The sequence below is a fragment of the Monodelphis domestica genome, chromosome 4, assembly GCF_027887165.1.
Source record: "Monodelphis domestica isolate mMonDom1 chromosome 4, mMonDom1.pri, whole genome shotgun sequence".
NCBI lineage: Eukaryota > Metazoa > Chordata > Mammalia > Didelphimorphia > Didelphidae > Monodelphis > Monodelphis domestica.
In genome coordinates, this window is record NC_077230.1 from 121,491,018 (window position 1) to 121,511,616 (window position 20,599).

The following is a 20,599-nucleotide window of genomic DNA, read 5'->3' on the forward strand; positions in this document are numbered from 1 at the left end:
TTAAGATTTACCTTTATTACTAAAATTTTAATTATATTTTTCTTTTTTTTTTTAATTTATATTTTCCTGAATTCAGACTGGCTTTTCCCTCAATTATGCCAGGTTAAACATACATGTTAATTTGTATTAGTAAGTAAAAAAGCAATAAGGTGTATATGTGTGATACTTACATTGACTTTGAAAGCTTGTACAGTGTTATCCAAGAGAAGGATATTGCAGACCACTTCTGTATGCTGTCTGTCTCGTGCCAGCTCAGATGCTCGTACATTGTAAGTTCTGCCAGCTGGCAATCGGAAGCGTGCGGTCATTACTGTCCACACACAGTCTTTGCAAATAAGGGAAAAAAAAGATAGTACAGTAAAGAAAGATAAAACATTTACCTTAACAGAAAAAAAAGTTAAACACTCCCTATTTAAAGCAAACAGAATCCCAGTTTGACAATAATTTTCAAGTAAGATTTTTCAAAAACTTTTTTTCCTTTCATTTTTTACAATTAACAGCATATTCTTTTTTTTTTTAACCCTTACCTTCTGTCTTAGAGCCAATTATTGGCTCTAAGACAGAAGAGTGGTAAGGGCTAGGCAATGGGGGTCAAGTGACTTGCCCAGGGTCACACAGCTTAACAGCATATTCTAGTAGAATATTTGACTGAATAAAAGTTCTCAGCTCTCTCTCCTATAGTTCAAACTTCTTACTGCTTCATATTTATATATTGAAATAGTCTATATCCTTGCTCTACACCAAACCAATTCACCAAAATTGAAATGGAGATATCAGAACAAGGGCAAAATAAATCAAGAAAATGTTCAGAAATGATTATACCAAACTTTATGCTAATAAATCTATAAGTCTAAAAGAAATTATTATCTAAAGAAGCATAAAATACTACAATAAACAAAGTAAGAAATGGATAAACTAAATAGTTTATCAAGAGAATTATTCAAGAGAAATAAGACAACCTTCAAGAGTTGCCCTACACAATTTGGAACCATGCCCAAAGGGCGCTAAAAGACTGTCTGCCCTTTGATCCAGCCAAAGCACTGCTGGGTTTGTATCCCAAAGAGATAATGGGGAAAAAGACATGTACAAGAATATTCATAACTGTACTCTTTGCGGTGGCAAAAAATTGGAAAATGAGGGGATGCCCTCTAATTGGGAAATGGCTGAACAAATTGTGGTAAATGTTGGTGATGAAATACTATTGTGCTCAAAGGAATAACAAAGTGGAGGAATTCCATGGGAACTGGAATGACTTCCAGGAATTGATGCAAAGCGAAAAGGAGCAGAACCAGGAGAACATTGTACACAGTGACTGAGACACTGTGGTACAATCAAATGTAATGGACTTCTCCATTAGTGGCAATGCAGTGACCATGAACAACTTGGAGGGATCTACAAGAAAAAAACATTATCCACATTCAGACGAAAAACCCTGGGAGTAGAAACACAGAAGAAAAACAACTGCTTGAATACATGGGTCAAGGGGATATGGCTGGGGATGAAGTCTGCTAAATGTACATCCTAATGCAAACACCAACAACATGGAAATAGGTTCTGATCAATGAAATTGCATGTCGGCTGCTGGAAGGGTGGGGGAAAGGGTGGGAGGGAAAAATGTGATTCTTGCAACCAAGGAATAATGTTCTAAATTGACCAAATAAATTAATTAAAAAAAAAAAGAAAAAGAGTTGCCCTACAAAAAGAAAATATCTGTCCTACTCCATAAAGAATCGCTTTGGGAAAAAAAATTATATCACACTTTATTTTTTTTAAAAGCCTTAAAGAAGTACAATTAATTTCAATGAATATTAAGGGATTATTATATACAAACCACTATGATGGCTTACAGTGGTATGCAGACAAAAATGAAAATATTCTAAAATGAAAATATTCAATTAATCAATCAATAAGCATGTATTATGTATTAGGAACTATGACTGTTGTTCAGAATACAAAGAGAAAAATTAAACAGTTCCTGCCATCAAGGCACTAATCATCTATTACAGAAGATAACCTATGCAGACAACATCGTGCAGTACAAAGTATACATATAGGATCTGAAGTTATAAGGCCTGGGTTTTAACAGATTAGGTGTATAATATACTAAACAAAAGAGCACAGTCACTTTGTGATTGATAAACCTAAAGATCTCAGCTTTTGGGGTAAGAATTCACAGTATGACAAAAACGGTAGGAAAAAATGGAAAGTAATCTGGCAAAAAATAGGCATTGACCAACATTTCAAATCTTAAACAAAGATAAACTCAAAATACATGCATTATTTTAAACATAAAAGGTGATATCATCAGCAAATTAGGAGAGCAGGAAGAAATCAACCATCAGTTCTATGGATAAGGAAAGAGATTAAGACACATTCACAGAGAAAAGTCTTTTTACAAGTGGAAGATAAATATGTGTAAAACATCATATATTTTGTTGGACTAAGGTTAATATGTTGGCTAGTTCTGCTGAGATGATTTTTAGTCTTTTAAAAAATTCTTCTTTAGTAGGAGAAAGAGGAGATATATTGGGAAATCAAGGTGAAATATAAACAAAAGATATCAATAAAAAGTTGTGAAGTGGGGGTAAACTGTGATTATAAAAAGCTTAATATGAGAGACCCAATTAAGGCAAATGTTCCTAAGACAATATAGGAATGGAAATAGAAATTACATCAGACAGAAAGTGTAAAAGATCTGTTAAGATTTTCATAGTACAAACTTCATCAATGTCAACAGAGCGACTATGTTTGACTCAACATTACAGACCCTGATACAGAAGAGGAAAAGTTACAACAGGAAACAGAGATAGAAAATACAGTTCACTTAGATCAAGTACATATAAAGAAGGTAATGTATTTCTGAGGATGTTGAGAGATTTAAGGTATCTAACAGAAGATTCCAAGAGAGGCTTATAAATTAAACAAGTATCTAAAATGCCATTCTTTATTGTTTTTTTTAAGGCAATTAAGAAAATATCATAACTCATAAGACTATATATTCCCATCAACAATTTTTTTCAGAATAAAGTACACAAATCAAGAATATCACTGATAAAGGAAAAAGAAGGGAATAAGTAATGATCATCTATAACTTTGTAATATGAAGAGTGAATCAAACTCTGTGTATCAATCAGGGACTTTTAAGTTAATCAATCAAAAACTTAAGTCCCTCTACTTAGTACCTTATTCATGAAGTATGAGATTTCACAAGTCACTTGTTAGAGTGGATGACAACTCCAGAGGCCACTGCCCCCTCCTTGGGCAGTGTTAGGCAAATTGAAAGACTGTGATTCAGTGAGGAGATGGAGACAGAATGGAGAAGTAGTAGAAGTAGTAGTAGCAGTTGAAGAGGAGATCTGAAGCAGTTAATTTCTTTACAGATCGGGGAGGCAGAGATTCAGGACCCAACCTTTCTCTCCCCATCAGTGAGATTTTTTTGATCTTCAGCTACACTTTTTGGCTGTCTGACCCCTTGCGATCAAATACCATGGCCAACAATGTCACCAATAGGACTGATTCTCGTTCCACGAACTACCATGTCTTCACTGGGAAACTCAACACTCTAGATGTTAAGAAGATTGATGTTGAGGCCATCTTCTCAAAGTATGGCAAGATTGTGGGCTGCTCTGTTCATGAAGTGTTTGCCTTTGTTCAGTATGTTAATAAGTGAAATTCAGGTGCTACTGTGGCAGGAGAAGATGGCAGAATGATTGCTGGCCAGGTACTAGATATTAATCTGGCTGCAGAGCCAAAAGTGAACAGAGGAAAAACAGGTGTGAAGTATTCTGAGGTGGAGATGTATGGGTCAGTATCAGAATACCCTTCTCTGTCCCCGCTACTCAGCTTTTCCTTTGACCTGGATTATGATTTTCAATGAGATTATTATGACAGGATATACAGCTACTGTGAAGATTAAATTTAACTCTCCCCTGATTATAATAATAAAATTAATTAACTCTCCCGATTGTGAAGATTAAATTGTAACATCCTAAAGATGAGTATGGAGATCTGCCCATTTTTAGATCTAATCACCAAAAGTGTAAACATCCCACTTAATCATTGAGTGGGAGGTCTTTGACCCACATGCGCAATAGTGGATGACAAATCAGAATCAACTGACTGCCTTCTGGGCAGTCCTAGAGCAGAGCGTCAACTGTGATTGGTAGATGTAAAATTAGGGGAAGACACAGGAGTGACAGGAGAAAAATGTTTTTAAAAGGGAGTGACAACTACCTTAAGAAATTCAATTCCTCATGCTTTTGAGTTGAGGCTGGTGAAAAGGGACAGAAGGATCTGCTGACTGAGCCTGAGGCCCTGTTCCTAACTGGACTGATATGTGGTGAGTGAAAAGCTGACTCTTAACTGCTGGTTTTTCTCTGAAGAGACCAGTCTCAGGAAAGACCTAATCTCTTGAGAAACTTCCCAGGTCCTCAGCTTTGCTGAGGCCGGATGAAACTAACTCTCCCTACAAGAAGGAGGGGGTGGGGGGGTGGGGGGAGGGAGGTTTTGCTGGAGATAAATTACTTAGTGTTTAGGCTAGATACCTTACCTTATCCTCTGATTTCTTACTTCACTCTTTCTACAGTTTGTAAATAAATCTCTTTGGAATTAATTAAATTCCTGGTGACCACTCTCTTAAATAATCCAGTCCAACCCTTTTATAAATAACCCCTCTTTTCCCTTACACTACCCAGCATGTGTACCAACTCTTTCTCCCATTGGTCGGGCAGTAGTGCCCTCAAAATGCCAACGTGTATCAGGAAACACTTCCCGCAGGGACAAGAGTGGCTTTAATTCCAAGAGTGGGAAGTGGGGTTCTTCATCCAAATCTGGCAAATTGAAAGGTGATGTTCTTCAGACAATTAAGAAGGAGTTGACCCAGATAAAACAGAAAGTGAATTCTTTATTGGAGAACCTGGAAAATTTTGAGAAAGAGCAAAGCAAACAAATAGCTGGAATTGATCCATTTTAATGAAAAAGAAGCTAAAGAAGGAGAGGATGACAGAGATGGTGCCAATGGCAAGGACAACTCTTAAACACATGTTGGGATTTCAGAACTCTTGTCTCATTATTCCTAGGTGCTTGTCTTTGATCAAACTTTTCACCAGATCCTCTCCCTTAGTATCTTTCAGCACATGTTCACTGTTGTAACTGGCTTTATCCTACTTATGTTCATTAATTCTTCCCTGCACCTAGTCCCTTTCCCACTTCCTTCAGTTCTCCTAGAAGTTACATTAAGTATCCTGTAATTTTACTCTTTTAATTTTGATACTTCTTTATGACTTAACAATAAAAAGAATGTATGGTTAAAAAAAAAAAGACATCTGTGATTGGGTCACTTTAAGTGACATGGAAAAAGGACTACAAAAAATCCTGAACTTCCTGTCCAAGGAACTACTCCTTGAGGCTTCTCCCTTAGAGTTCTTTTTTGGGGTCTCTGCTCTTTGGATCTTCTCCTTTGGACTTATTCTTTGGAGTCTCCGTTCCTTGGATCTTCTCCTTTGGACTTATTCTTTGGAGGACAGCTCCTTGGGGCTTTTGGACTTTGACTCTGACTTGGGGCTTTGGGCCTTTCAATTGGAGTTTTCGGCTTCGGGAATTCAACTTTTGGCTTTGGAGCTTCTTTGAGTCAGAGACTTTCTTGTTGGGTTCACTGCTACTTCAGTGAGCTCAGTTCACAAGTGTTTTTCTGCATTGGATCTTTGCCTGGATCCTGCCCAGCTTGATGGTGAATGACTAGGATAACTATGTGGAGAATGGAACTCTGGCGGGAGTGAGCTTCATTTCACTGGATCAGCATTTAGGGTAGGCTAGGCAATCTCCTTATCTCTTTCCCTTTCATATTTCCCAATTTTTTACTAATATTCCAATTAAACAAAAGTGTTAAAAGATGCTAATAGTTTTCCTGACTTAAGGGATAATAATCATGGACCACTTTTTATAACTCTCTTATTTAGTCAAAATCCCAATTTAACCATTATAGTAATCCTGTAGAACACTGTCCATGTGGTTTTCTTGGCAAACGTACTGGAGTGGTTTGCCATTTCTTTTTCCAGTGGATAAGCAAAGAAAGGTTAAGTGACTTGCCCAGAGGCACACAATTATTATTTGGAACTCAAGTCTACCTGATTCCATGCCTACCACTGAACCACTTGGCTGCCTCCTAACTGATTAAAAGGTGGTTGAGAATACAAAATTCCATAAAGTTTATTCTTTATTGACTATAAAATGAATTTAGTTTAGTAGAGCAAACACTGACAGCTATTTTAACAGTGTTTCCTATGCATATATGTAAAAGACAATCTAATATTTCTTTAACATTATAAAAAAGATGATTCCCTGAATTTCAATCAGATGGTTTAACTAGCTCTGACTGTCAATATCAAAGGAAGTATAAAACAGTAAGGGTGATATATAATTAAATGTGTGCACCAACTATGGAAGACAGTCTAGATGGTGAGCTCTTCAGACATTGTTAAATTACATCTACTAATAACACTATGTTTATTGAATTATATAACGTGGAACATTATACAATCTCTTAAATTAGATGTATATACATCTATGTGTGTACGTGTATTTGAACTACTATCCTAGGGTAACTCAATGGCCATGTCTGCCAGATGTTTGTCTTTTTTATATGCCAGAGTCCTTCCCCTAAGTCTCTGGATAATGTATGGATACCAACGTCAAAAAGACCTGTTATCAGATATCTCTTGTTCTCATCATATAACTAGCCCACTTTGCTTTTCAGTCACATATCTCTCTGACATTCTTTATTCCTCTTTCTGTATACAGTACACTTCCTTGATACATATTAAAACCTAAATTCAGGCTCATTAGATGTCTCCAAACTGCTTTTTGGGTGACTCAACTTTATATCATCATTAGGTTCTTAGAGGAACAGCTAGATGGCATAGTAGACAGAACACTAAGCTTAGCATTAGGAAGATCCATCTTCATGAGTTCAAATCTGGTCAACATACTAGCTGTGTGATCCTGGTCAAGTTGCTTAACTCTGTTTGCCCCAGTTTCTTCATCTATAAAATGAACTGGAGATTACTGAATTATTGATATTATTATTTATTATTGAGATTATTTTGAATGAAATGAAAACAATAATTTCATTCATTAATGACAGATAATTATGATACAACACATCAAAATTTGCTGAATGCAGCAAAAGCATACGTAATGGGAAAATTTCTATCACCAGAAGCTAAAAATTGGATAAAAGAAATAGGAGATCAACAAACTGGACATGTAACTAGAAAAACAAGATTTCATTGAGGAAAATGACAATGGTGAGACATCCTTTCAAACCTTATGGGATGCAGCCAAAGTGGTAATCAGAGGTAAATTCATATCCTTGAGTGCATATATTAACAAATTAGGGAGGGCAGAGATCAATGAATTGGAAATGCAAATCAAAAAACTTGAGAGAGAACAAATTAAAAACCCCCAGAAGAAAACCAAACTAGAGATCCTAAAAATTAAGGGAGAAATTAATAAAATCAAAAGTGATAGAACTTTTGATAGAACTATAAATAAGACCAGAAGCTTGATCTTTGAAAAAAAAAAGACAAAATAGACAAAGTACTGGTCAATCTAATTTAAAAAATTAAAGAAGAAAGGCAAATTAACAGCATCAAGTATGAAAAGGGGGGCCTCACCTCCAATGAAGAGGAAATTAAGCCAATCATTAAACACTGCTTTGCCCAACTACATGGCAATAAATATACCAACCTAGGTGATATGGATGAATATTTATAAAAGTATAAATTGTCTAGACTAACAGAAGAAGAAATAGATTTCTTAAATAATCCCATATCAGAAAAAGAAATCCAACAGGCCATCAAAGAACTTCCTAAGAAAAAATCCCCAGGGCCTGATGGATTCACCAGTGAATTCTAGCAAACATTCAAAGAACAGCTAACCCCAATACTATACAAACTATTTGACATAATAAGCAACGAGAGAGTTCTACCAAATTCCTTTTATGACACAAACATGGTACTGATTCCAAAGCCAGGCAGGCCAAAAACAGAGAAAGAAAATTATAGACCAATCTCCCTAATGAATATAGATGCAAAAATCTTAAATAGGATACTAGCAAAAAGACTCCAGCAAATGATCAGAAGGATCATTCACCATGATCAAGTAGGAATTATACCAGGGATGCAGGGCTGGTTCAATATTAGGAAAACCATCCACATAATTGACCACATCAACAAGCAAACCAACAAAAATCACATGATTATTTCAATAGACGCAGAAAAAGCCTTTGATAAAATACAACACCCATTCCTATTGAAAACACTAGAAAGCATAGGAATAGAAGGGTCGTTCCTAAAAATAATAAATAGTATATATCTAAAACCATCAACTAATATCATCTGCAATGGGGATAAACTAGATGCATTCCCAATAAGATCAGGAGTGAAACAAGGATGCCCAGTATCTCCTCTATTATTTGACATTGTACTAGAAACACTAGCAGTAGCAATTAGAGAAGAAAAAGAAATTGAAGGCATTAAAATAGGCAAGGAGGAGACCAAGTTCTCACTCTTTGTGGATGACATGATGGTCTACTTAAAGAATCCTAGAGATTCAACCAAAAAGCTAATCGAAATAATCAACCACTTTAGCAAAATTGCAGAATACAAAATAAACCCACATAAATCATCAGCATTTCTATATATTTCCAACACAGCTCAGCAGCAAGAACTAGAAAGAGAAATCCCATTCAAAATCACCTTAGACAAAACAAAATACTTGGGAATCTATCTCCTGAGACAAACACAGGAACTATATGAACACAACTACAAAACACTCTCCACACAACTAAAACTAGACTTGAGCAATTGGAAAAACATTAACTGCTCATGGGTTGGACGAGCCAACATAATAAAAATGACCATCCTACCCAAACTCATTTATCTATTTAGTGCCATACCCATTGAACTTCCAAAAATTTTTTTTTACTGATTTAGAAAAAACCATAACAAAGTTCATTTGGAAGAACAAAGGATCAAGGATATCCAGGGAAATCATGAAAAAAAATAATGAAAAAAAAATACAAAGGAAGGGGGCCTTGCAGTCCCAGATCTCAGACTATATTATAAAGCAGCGGTCATCATTTGGTACTGGCTAAGAGACAGAAAGGAGGATCAGTGGAATAGACTCGGGGTAAGTGACCTCAGCAAGACAATATATGACAAACCCAAAGATCCCAGCTTTTGGGACAAAAATCCACTATTTCATAAAAACTGCTGGAAAAATTAGAGGACAGTGTTGGAAAGATTAGGTTTAGATCAACTCCTCATACCCTACACCAAGATAAATTCAAAATGGGTGAATGACTTGATCATAAAGAAGGAAACTATAAGAAAATTAGGTGAACACAGAATAGTATACATGTCAGACCTTTGGGAAGGGAAAGATTTTAAAACCAAGCAAGACTTAGAAAGAGTCACAAAATGCAAAATAAATAATTTGGAATACATCAAATTAAAAAGGTTTTGTACAAACAAAACCAATGTAACTAAAATCAGAAGGGAAGCAACAAATTGGGAAACAATCTTCATAAAAACCTCTGACAAAGGTTTAATTACTCAAATTTACAAAGAGCTAAATCAATTGTACAAAAAAATCAAGCCATTCTCCAATTGATAAATGGGCAAGGGACATGAATAGGCAGTTTTAAGATAAAGAAATCAAAAGTATTAATAAGCACATGAAAAAGTGTTCTACATCTCTGATAGTCAGAGATGCAAATCAAAACAACGCTGAGGTATCACCTCACACCTAGCAGATTGGCTAACATGACAGCAAAGGAAAGTAATGAATGCTGGACGGTGACAAAGTAGGGACACTAATTCATTGCTTATGGAGTTGTGAATTGATCCAACCATTCTAGAGGGCAATTTGGAACTATGCCCAAAGGGCGATAAAAGACTGTCTGCCCTTTGATCCAGCCATAGCACTGCTGGGTTTATACCCCAAAAAGATAATAAGGAAAAAGACTTGTACGAGAATATTCATAGCAGCGCTCTTTGTGGTGACCAAAAATTGGAAAATGAGGGGATGCCCCTCAATTGGGGAATGGCTAAACAAAGTGTGGTATATGTTGGTGGTGGAATACTATTGTGCTAAAAGGAATAATAAAGTGGAGGAATTCCATGGAGACTGGAACAACCTCCAGGAAGGGATGCAGAGCAAAAGGACCAGAACCAGGAAAACATTGTACATGGAGACTGATACACTGTAGTACAATCGAAGGTAATGGACTTCTCCATTAGGGTCAATGCAATGTACCTGAACAATCTGCAGGGATATAAAAAACACTACCCACAAGCAGAGGATAAACTGTGGGAGTAAAAACACCGATGAAAAGCAACTGCTTGACTACAGGGGTTGAGGGGATATGACTGAGGAGAGACTCTAAATGAACACTCTAATGCAAATACCAACAACATGGAAATGGGTTCGAATCAAGAACACATGTGATACCCAGTGGAATCGTGCATTGGCTATGGGGGGGGGGGAGAAAATGATCTTTGTTTAGAAGGAAGGAAGGAAGGAAGGAAGGAAGGAAGGAAGGAAGGAAGGAAGGAAGGAAGGAAGGAAGGAAGGAAGGAAGGAAGGAAGGAAGGAAGGAAGGAAGGAAGGAAGGAAGGAAGGAAGGAAGGAAGGAAGGAAGGAAGGAAGGAAGGAAGGAAGGAAGGAAGGAAGGAAGGAAGGAAGGAAGGAAGGAAGGAAGGAAGGAAGGAAGGAAGGAAGGAAGGAAGGAAGGAAGGAAGACAAGTAAAACCCCCAATTAAAATAAAAATAGAAATGCGGAAAATTTAAGGTCAGATTAAGCTTAAGTTTAAAGGGTTAAAAACAAAAAACTTTGGTTTTTGAGGGAGAACAAAAACACAATATAATAGATAAGTCACTGATTTTTTAAAAAATGAAAAAAAAATCAAATCACCAGAGTCAAAAGTGAAAAAGGTAAATTAAGAACTAAAGAAGAAATAAAAGCAGGTATTAGGAGATATGTCTAACTAAACACCAATTTAGAAAACTATGAATTATCCAGATTAAAAGTAAAGGAAAAAGAGTAATAACTAATGGTATCATTAATAAAAGAAATTGAACAAGTCATAAAAGACCTGGGGGGGGGGGGAGAATAATATCAGATTCAAACCTATTATCATCAAAACAATTTGATACAAGATACAAAATAAAGCAGTTGATCAATGAAATATATTAGCTATACAATATATAGAAGCAAATGAGAAAAGTAACCTAGTGCTTTAGAAATCCAAAGATCACAACTATGAGGGCAAGGACTCACTATTTCAGAAGAAATGCTGAGAAAACACAAAAGTAGTCTGGTAAAAACTAGGCACAGGGGCAGCTGGGTGGCTCAGTGGATTGTGAGCCAGGTCTAGAGACAGAAGATCCTAGGTTCAAATCTAGTCTTAGATACTCCCAGCTGTGTGACTCTGGGCAAGTCACTTAACCCCCATTGCCTAGCCCTTACCACTCTTCTGTCTCTAAGACAGAAGGTAAGGGGTTTAAAAAAAGGGGGGGGGGCAGCTGGATAGCTCAGTGGATTGAGAACCAGCCCTAGAGACGGGAGGTCCTAGGTTCAAATCTGGCCTCAGACACTTCCCAGCTGTGTGACCCTGGGCAAGTCACTTCACCCCCATTGCCTAGCCCTTACCACTCTTCTGCCTTGGAGCCAATACACAGTATTGACTCCAAGACAGAAGGTAAGGGTTTAAAAAAAAAAAACTAGGCACAGACCAACATATCATCTTAAATTAGCTGAAAATAAGTACATTATATAAATGAAGAATTATATCAAAGCAAATTAGGCAACCAAAGAAAAAAATTAACTGTCAGATTTATAGATAGGGAAAGATTTCATAACCAAAGGAGAAACAGAAAGATTCACAGGAGAAAAGATGGATATTAATAACATTAAATTTAAAACTTTTTGTATAAGACCCATGAAGCCAAAAATTTTTAGAAGAAAAGAAATTGGTGAGGTAGATGTGGGGAGTTATAAGCAAGTTTCTTAATAAATATTTCATTTTTCAATATAGGGATCTAGGTCAAATGTATCGAGACAAGATCCATTCCCAAACTGATAAATGGTCAAAGGATACATACAAGCAGTTTTCAGAAGGAGAAATCAAAGATATCAAATGATAAGAAAAATGTTCTAAATCACTAATAATTAAAGAAATACACATTTAAGTAACTATGATACCATGTCATACCTATCAGATTGGATAAGATAACAAAAAAAGGAAAATAACAAATACTCGAGGGGATGTAGGAACAGGGAACACTAATGCACTGTTGGTAGAAAGGTAAAATTATACTCCAACCATTTGGGAAAATGATTTGGCTATGCCCAAAAGACCATAAAAATTGTGTATACCCTTTGACCCAGCACTACCACTACTAGGACTCTATTATAAAGAGATTAAAGAAGAATGAAAAGAATATACATGTTTCAAAACATTTATAACAGTTCTTTTTGTGGTGGCCAAGTATTGGAAATTGAGGAACTGCTCATCATTTGGAGAAAGGCTAGACAAGTTGTGATATATGAATGAGATGGAATACTGTTGTGCTATAAGAAATGATGAAGGGGATAGATTTAGAAAAATCTAGGAAGACTTATATGAACTGATGAAGAGTCAAGTAAGCAAAATCAAGAAAACAATGTGCAGCAATACTGTAATAACAACCAACTGCAAAAGACTTAGTAACTTTGAACACTAGAATAGTCAACAATTCTAAAGGCCTCAGTACGAAAAATGCTATCTCACCTCCAAACGGAGAACTGATAAGACTCATAGCACAGACAAAAGCATGCTTTTTTCTCTTTATTATTTTTTCCTTTTTTCTTTTAGAACACTGCTAATGTGGAAACATGTTTTATATAACTATATATAAAATATATGTTTGTGTATACATTATATATCTATATGTATACACATATATAATTGCCTTCTCAATGGAAGGAATAAAGGTGGAGGGAGAGAATTTGGAATTGAATATATAAATTAAAAAATTTAAGTATAAATAAAATAAACTGGTATATCACTGGAACAGATTAGACTCATAATATCATGAACAAATGATTACTTGTCAAATGAACTTAGTGACTGATAAACCCAAAGATCCCGGCTATTGGGGTAAGAATTCAAAATATAACAAAGAGTAGGGAAAAAATGGAAAGCAATCTGGCAGAAAATGGGCATTGATTAACATTTCAAATTTTATACAAAGATAAATTCAAAATACGTGCATTATTTAAACATAAACGGTGATATCATCAGCAAATTAAGAGCAGGAAAGAAATTACCCTTCTGATCTATGGATAAAGAAAGAATTTAAGACCAAACAAAAGACAGAGATTCATAGGAGGTAAAATAAAAAAATTTGTAGGAAAAAAACCAATGCAATTAAAATAGGGAGAAAAGTAGGAAATGGGTGGGGTAATCTTTGCAGCAAATTTTTCTAAAATGTATAGGAACTGAGTCAAATCTACAAGAATAAGAAATATTACCCAATTGATAAATGGTCAAAGACACCAAAGAAGTCATATGAAAAAATGTTCTAAATCACTAATAATCAGAAAAATATATACAACTTGGAGACACTATCTATCTCATACCCATTTGACTAAAATAACAAAAAAAAGGAAAAAGGAAAATGATAAATGCAAAAACCAAAACAAAATCAGGTACACTAAAAGCACACTGTTGGACTAATCTAACCTTTCTGGAAGGCATTTTGGAACAGTAATCAATCAACAAACATTTATTAAGCACTTACAATGTTGGTGGTACAATGGATAGAGTGCTGACCCTTAGGTCAAGAAGACCTGAGTTCAAATCCGGCCTTAGAACACTATCTAGGTATATAATACATGGCAAGTCACTGAACCCTGTTTGCCTCAGTTTCCTCATCTATAAAATGAGCTACAGAAGGAAATGGCAAACAATTCCAATATCTTTAACAAGGAAATCTCAAATGTGGTCACAAAGAGTGAGACATGACTAATCAATAACAAAAAGGGCCAAGAACTATGCTAAGTGCTAGGAATATAAAAAGAAGCAAAAGACAGTTATTCTCAAAGAATGTACAATCTAATGGAAGAGACAACATGTAAACAAATATAACGTGAGTTATAAAGAACACATAAAAAATAAAAGAAAGGTGGCATTGGAATTAAGAGTTTATTGAAGGCTTCCTAGAAAAGGCCAAATATATGTGTGATTATGGAAATCTCTCAGGAGATGACAATAGTCTGGGGCTTAATGTCAACAAGATGTCCTCTCTTAAACATGAGGAGCTCTTACTATTTATATGGATTCCTTCTTCCATATAGACTGTAAGACATCCTCTAAAATAATGACAAATGTAGGTAGTAACCATATGTCTCCCTATTTTAAGCTTTGTTCAACATTAATAATCAGATAGTTGGAGAATCTTTGTAACCATGACAGCTAGGTTAACACAGTGGCTAGATTCCCTGGACCTCTTCAGAGGACGAGTATAATTCAAATTCTACTTCAGATAATTCTACACTATAAGACTATCGGACTTAGTTTCCTAACCTATAAAATGGAAATAATTATATCTACAACCCAGGATAGTTGTGGGAATCAAATAATAACTTTAAAGTGCTTGGTAAATCTTAAAAGTGCAACATAAGTGTCAACTATTATACCTTCAAAGAAATATTGTATGATTGGTTCTGTATTATTTGTCATTTAAAGAAGAAATTCTTACCTGCCTTTTCAGTCTTAATAATGCTTCCCTTTGAATGTCCAAATAAAGCATAACATATGATTATAATGGAATACTGTCAAGCTATAAGAAATTATGAAGAGGATGATTTCAGAAAAACCTGGAAAGACTTACATATACTGATGCAGAGTGAACAGAACCAAAAGAACATTGTACATAAAAATAACAATACTGTATGGTGAATGACTGTGAATAATTTGTTTTCAACAATATAATTATTCAAGACAATCCTGAAACTCTCATTATGAAAAATGTCATCTGCCTCCAGAGAAAGAACTATTAGGAGTTTGAATCCAGACCAAAGCATACTATATTTCATTTTCTTCATTTTTATTTTGTTTTCTACCATAAAAGTACTAATATGGAAAAAATATTTTATATGATTGTACATGTAAAATCTCTATCAGATTGTTTACCATCTCAGTGAGAGGGAGAAAGGGTGTGAATTGGGGACTCAAAAATTTAAAAGAAAACCCTTATGTTAAAAACTCTTTTCACTCATAATTAGAGGGAAAGAACTTAAAACAAAAAAAATTTAGAATCATCAAAACAGAAATTATAACTGTCTCCATAGGAGCTGGAGGTATCACCAAGGATGATAATATATAATTGAAAAGAAAAAGGTCCAAGACAGTGCCTTAGAAGACTTAGAAGGCATGACCTGGATAAAGATCCAGGAAAGGGCACTAAGAAGGAATGGTAAGATAGACAGGAAGAGAACCAGAAGAGAATAATGTCATAGGAATCTACACCCTATATTGCTTAGTACACTAATGGGCAACCTTTTGAAACTCTTTAGGAACCCGTGCCAGTCCCCACACACACACCCCAGACTGGATGCCAGTACTGTGTGTCTTGCCCCCTGACTGCATGGAGGGATGTGGCCACCAAGAATACCAGTGTACAATTAGAGGAATATATGTCATTCCCTTCCTGAAGGTGACAGGATTCCCAGTGCAATTTCTACACAGTGCATGAATAACCAATCCAACCTTAGCAAAGCACTTAAACCACTGGGTCTGGGGATATTTAGTAAAAGTGAAAGGTAGCAGCTAGAACAGGAGTGGATGTGAATTTCCTGGAAGCCTCAGGCATTTGGTAGGCCTTGAGGCACCAAGATCCTGGGCTAGGGGCAGGATGGGGTAGGAGCTGGAGCCACCTGTTTCTGGGGGAATAAAGGGTTTAATGCAAGAGACATGAGTCCATGTATTGCTGCAGACCCCTTGATTAAGCTGCCTAACTGTATGTGAAACCTTCTTTTGGATTACAGGTATCCTACAGCATGGAGATGTTTTGAGATCACTTTCTATCTAGTGTATAATTTCTATTTTAGAGAGGTTGGAGAGTAGGGATCAGAAAAAATGTCTAGTTTCCCACCTTCTTGGTCACATGATCACTTCTTATACTTTACACAATCACAATATTTTTCAGGAATATACTTCACACTTTCAAGCTTTCACGTGTCATTTTCTCACATAAATTTTTGGCATTCAAGATCAACTTCAAATGACAGCTCAATTGAGGCTTATCATTGTTTTACCAGGTAAGAAGTCTCTTTGGAAGCCTTCTCAGAACTTGTTTTTATTTTCTTTCCTTACTAAATTGTAATCCTCTTGATCAGGGGTTCCAAAACTACAGCCTGCAGGCCACACGTGGCCCTGTGAGTCCATTTATCCGACCCCCACAGTACTTCTGGAAGGGGCACCTCTTTCACTGGTGGTCAGTGAGAGGAGCACTATATGTGGTGGCTACTTCCAGTGGCATAACCCTTTGCATGGCGCCTTGTTCTGAGAATGATGCGCAGTGCAAAGGATTATGTGGCTGCACAATTGAAGACATCAGCATGGTGAGTGGCTATCTGGGGGAGGGGATTCCCCAGTGTGTATACTGCTGTGCTGTATAGTGGTGGTGGTGATGGGCCTGTGCAAGGTGTGACAGGCCCATCACAGCCAGCGCTGCAGCCTCCGCTATCCCAGACAGCGTATACAGATTTGTTCATAGTTTGTTTTTTTTTAATAGTCCAACCCTCCAACTTCTGAGGGACAGTGAACTGGCCCCCTGTGTAAAAAGTTTGGGGACCTTTGCTCTTGACAATAATCATGTTTTATTTACTTAATTAAATATCAGACAAAACTCATGGCAGACACAATGTATTAACTTACCTTTATTCAGACTATTGATTTGAACACAAGTCACTTAAAGTATAAGGCAATTATGCAAAGCTGTTGCTGCAGGGCAGTGATGGTGAACCTTTTAGAGATGGAGTGCCAAGCCCCACCCCCACTCCCCAGACAGAAAACTGTGCCGGCTTTCCCCCCTCCCCTCAGACTACACTTCATGCCCTGCCTCCTGCAATTCCCATAGAGGAGGGAGAAAGCGCTCTCATTGGGTTGCTGAGTGGAGGGGTGGGTGAAGTGAGGAAAGTCCTCAGCAAGTATAGAAAGGGGGAAGGGTGTGGCCTAAGAGCTCCCCTCCCCTCCAGCTGTGCTGCCTATGAGCCACCTACCTTGCCTGCTGTACGCACCCATTGTGTGGCTGGTCAGAGGGGCAGTGATATGAAAAAATCATCAGGCACATGGAGAGGGGGAGGGGAGCAGTTCCACCTGAGTCTCTCTGCCTTTCTAGTAAAGAATTCAGAGGGCGGAATGGTCACTTGCCCACCAAGAGTGGGCATCTTTGGCACCTGTTCCAGAGGTTCGCCATCAGTGCTAAAGGGACAAACAAATGTAAGTGGAAAAAAGAAATCAGAAGGGATAAGGGAATGGAGAAAAGCAGGGAAAATGATAACATCCATTAAAGTTTTAACCATAGTTTGTATAGCAAGTAGGACCAAAAGGAACTATATGGTTAGCCATTCTTCATATTTTAGAAGTCAGGTGCTGCTCAGTTAATACAATAGCATAATATTAAAATATCTTTCTTTACTTTTGCTCTTAATTTTTTCCTTTCAATAGATAGTTGGGGTAGTGAATACATAGGAACATTAAAAATCTAGCTACACATATTACATTTGTAAAATGTATTATATGCAAGAAGCACATGGGGGAATTAAAATTGATGAAAAACAAATTAGAAAAATGGTAAATGAAACAACAGATACTCCTATTTGAAATGACTCATATTTATCAAAGGAACAAATCTAAAGATAACAATATATATATATATATATATATATATATATATATATATATATATATATAGTTACTGTCTCCTTTGATTCTGTGAGCTCACTTCTCCATCTTTCAGTTCTTTCTGGGCCTAGTAGGCTGCAAAAGTCTGCCTCTGCTCTGGAGCCACAAAGAGGATAAACAGTCTCTCTTTCTTCTCTTTTGGATACTCTTCACCAACTTAACTTTCAAACTCCAACCTGCTTCCTCTTTTAACTACCAGTATGATTTTCCCAGGTTTCCAGAATAATTTCAGAGAGCAGGAACTAACCAGCTTCTCAGAGCCAAGGTTTTCTCCAAGAGCTCCCTCTGGCATTTGGAAAACCAACCACTTCAAGCTTCCCAGAATTCTCAGAACCCCTCACCAGGAATTCTGCCTCAAGATTCCAACTAGGCCAACAGCTTACTCAGACAGGATCCTCACTCTGTCATTAACTACTGAACCCCAAAATTAACCTTAAATCTATTTTAATCCTAATAAAAACTGATGCAGAGTGAACTGAGTACAATTAGGAGAGTAATTTTTATGATTATAGTAATATCATAAAGACAATTCTAAAAAAGAAACTGATCAACACAATGACTAAATACAGTCCCAGAAGACTTATGATAAAACATGCTACCCACTTCTAGATAGAGAAGTAATTGACAATGCAGATTGAAACATTTTGGTAGGCAGGGGTATGGCTTGGGTGTGAATTTATTTTGTCTGTAAACACTTGAAATATATTTTTTCTTGCTTTTCCAGTAGAGGGAGGAAATAAAGATATGAAATTAAAATAAAATTCAATTTTTATGAAAAAGGTAAACAGATGGGAAGCTAGTAGACCCAGTGCATAGAGACTTAAGCCTGGAGATGGGAAGTTCCAAGTTCAGTTTTGGCCTCAGACACTACATGACCCAGATTAAGTCACTTAAGCCCAACTGCTTAGCCCTTACCCACTCTTCTGCCTAGAACCCATACTTATTAGGTATTGATTCTTTTTTTTTTTAAACCCTTACCTTCCATCTTGGAGTCAATACTGTGTATTGGCTCCAAGGCAGAAGAGCTGTAAGGGCTTAATCCCCATTGCCTAGCTGTGCTGAAGAGTATATACACAGTTTAAAGGCATTTTAGGCAAAATTTCAAGCTATTTTGCAGAAGAGCTGGGCCAGTTCACACTTCCAAAATGAATTAATGTACCTGTTTTCCACAACCCACCTATCATTTGTCATTTCCTTTTCTGTTAAGGTTACCAAGCTGCCAGATGTGCTATGGCATATCAGAGATATTTTATTTTTTTGATTATTAGTGATTTTAAATAGTGATATTTGAGCATTTTTTCAATTGTCAATTAATAGCATGGATTCTATTTTCTGAATACTGCCTATTAATAGGCCATAACCATTTATCAATTAGGGACTGGCTCATTTTCTTATAAATTTTGATCTTAGAAATGAAACCTTCATCAAAGAAACTTGATGCAAAGATTTTTCCCCCTCCTGATTTCCTGCTTCTCTCTTAATTTTAGCTTAACTGCAGAAACCTTAACTGTATATAATAAAAATTATCAAATTTTACATTTTGTGAATGTATCTCTTTCTTGTTTGGGCATGAAGTCTTCCTCTCTACTGTGCTTGACAGAATTTCTTCTATGTTCCCCTAATCTGTTTATGATGTCACTCATACCTAAGTCAAGTTTCCTTTTGGAGCTTGTTTTAGTACATTGTGTGAGATATTGGTCTACACTTACTACATTCTTACCAGACTTCTTTCCAGTTTTCCACAGTTTTTGCTGAAGAATGACTCCTTGCCCTAATAGCTGGGAACTTCAGGTTACTATGCTCCTTTGCTGGTATAATGTGTACCTATTCTGTTTAACTGATCAACCTGTTTCTTACCCAGTACCAAATTGCTTTGATGTGATTTGTACCATAGCTTGAGATATAAAACTGTTAACCCCTTTACTTCCTTCTTTTCCCCATGAACTTTCTTTATATTCTTGACATCTTATAAAAAGCTCTAAAGTAATCCTTTGGTACTTTGATTGGCAACACATTGAACAAGTAAATTAATTTAGGTATTATAACTTTTGTTATATTGGTTTGTCATACCCATGAACAAATAATAGTTCTTCAGTTATGTGGATCTTTTTATTTGTGTAATGAATGTTTTGTAATTGTGCTCATATAGTTCCTAAAGTTTCTTCTTGGCAGACAGATCAAGTATTTTGTACTGTCCATAGTTATTTTAAATGGAATTAATGTCTCTTCCTGCTGAGTTTTGTAGGTAATATACAGAAATTCTAAAGATTCGTGTAAGTTAGTTTTATACCCTTAAGTCTCCTAAATTAATTACTTTAATTAGTTTTTAGTTGTCTCTCTAGAGTTCTTTTGCTAAAGGGAATGTTTTATTCCTTGTCTACCTTAAGTTAATCAATCAGGAACTTGAAGTACCCCTATTTAACAAAGAGAATTCACACTTACTTAGTCATTAACACAGAAAAGACCACAAGCACTGCTTCCCTTGCCCTAGACAAACTGATTGGTTCCAGAGATGTGATAGACCAGCACACAGTGAAAGGAAAGATAAACCAGAGAGACAGGAAGTAACATGAAGAAAACTGCTT

At 36.3% G+C, this 20,599-nt stretch overlaps 1 protein-coding gene, 1 long non-coding RNA gene and 1 pseudogene across 5 annotated transcripts in view; 2 read left to right on the forward strand and 1 right to left on the reverse strand.

The window, feature by feature from the left end:
• PTPN4 (protein tyrosine phosphatase non-receptor type 4) overlaps positions 1–20,599 on the reverse strand; it is a 259,634-nt gene that overhangs the window by 200,316 nt on the left and 38,719 nt on the right. For 2 of the 4 annotated variants that reach the window (XM_056793751.1, XM_016433588.2), the window contains exon 2: positions 171–325. The exons of the other annotated variants lie outside the window; for them this stretch is intronic. In XM_056793751.1, coding sequence (XP_056649729.1) covers positions 171–308 — 138 coding nt within the window. In that variant the 5' untranslated portion in view covers positions 309–325. The remainder of the gene's footprint in view (positions 1–170; positions 326–20,599) is intronic. 4 annotated transcript variants of the gene reach the window in all.
• LOC103099397 (uncharacterized) overlaps positions 1–20,599 on the forward strand; it is a 189,450-nt gene that overhangs the window by 138,638 nt on the left and 30,213 nt on the right. The window lies entirely within an intron of this gene.
• LOC130453681 (heterogeneous nuclear ribonucleoproteins C1/C2-like) lies at positions 3,348–5,243 on the forward strand (annotated as a pseudogene).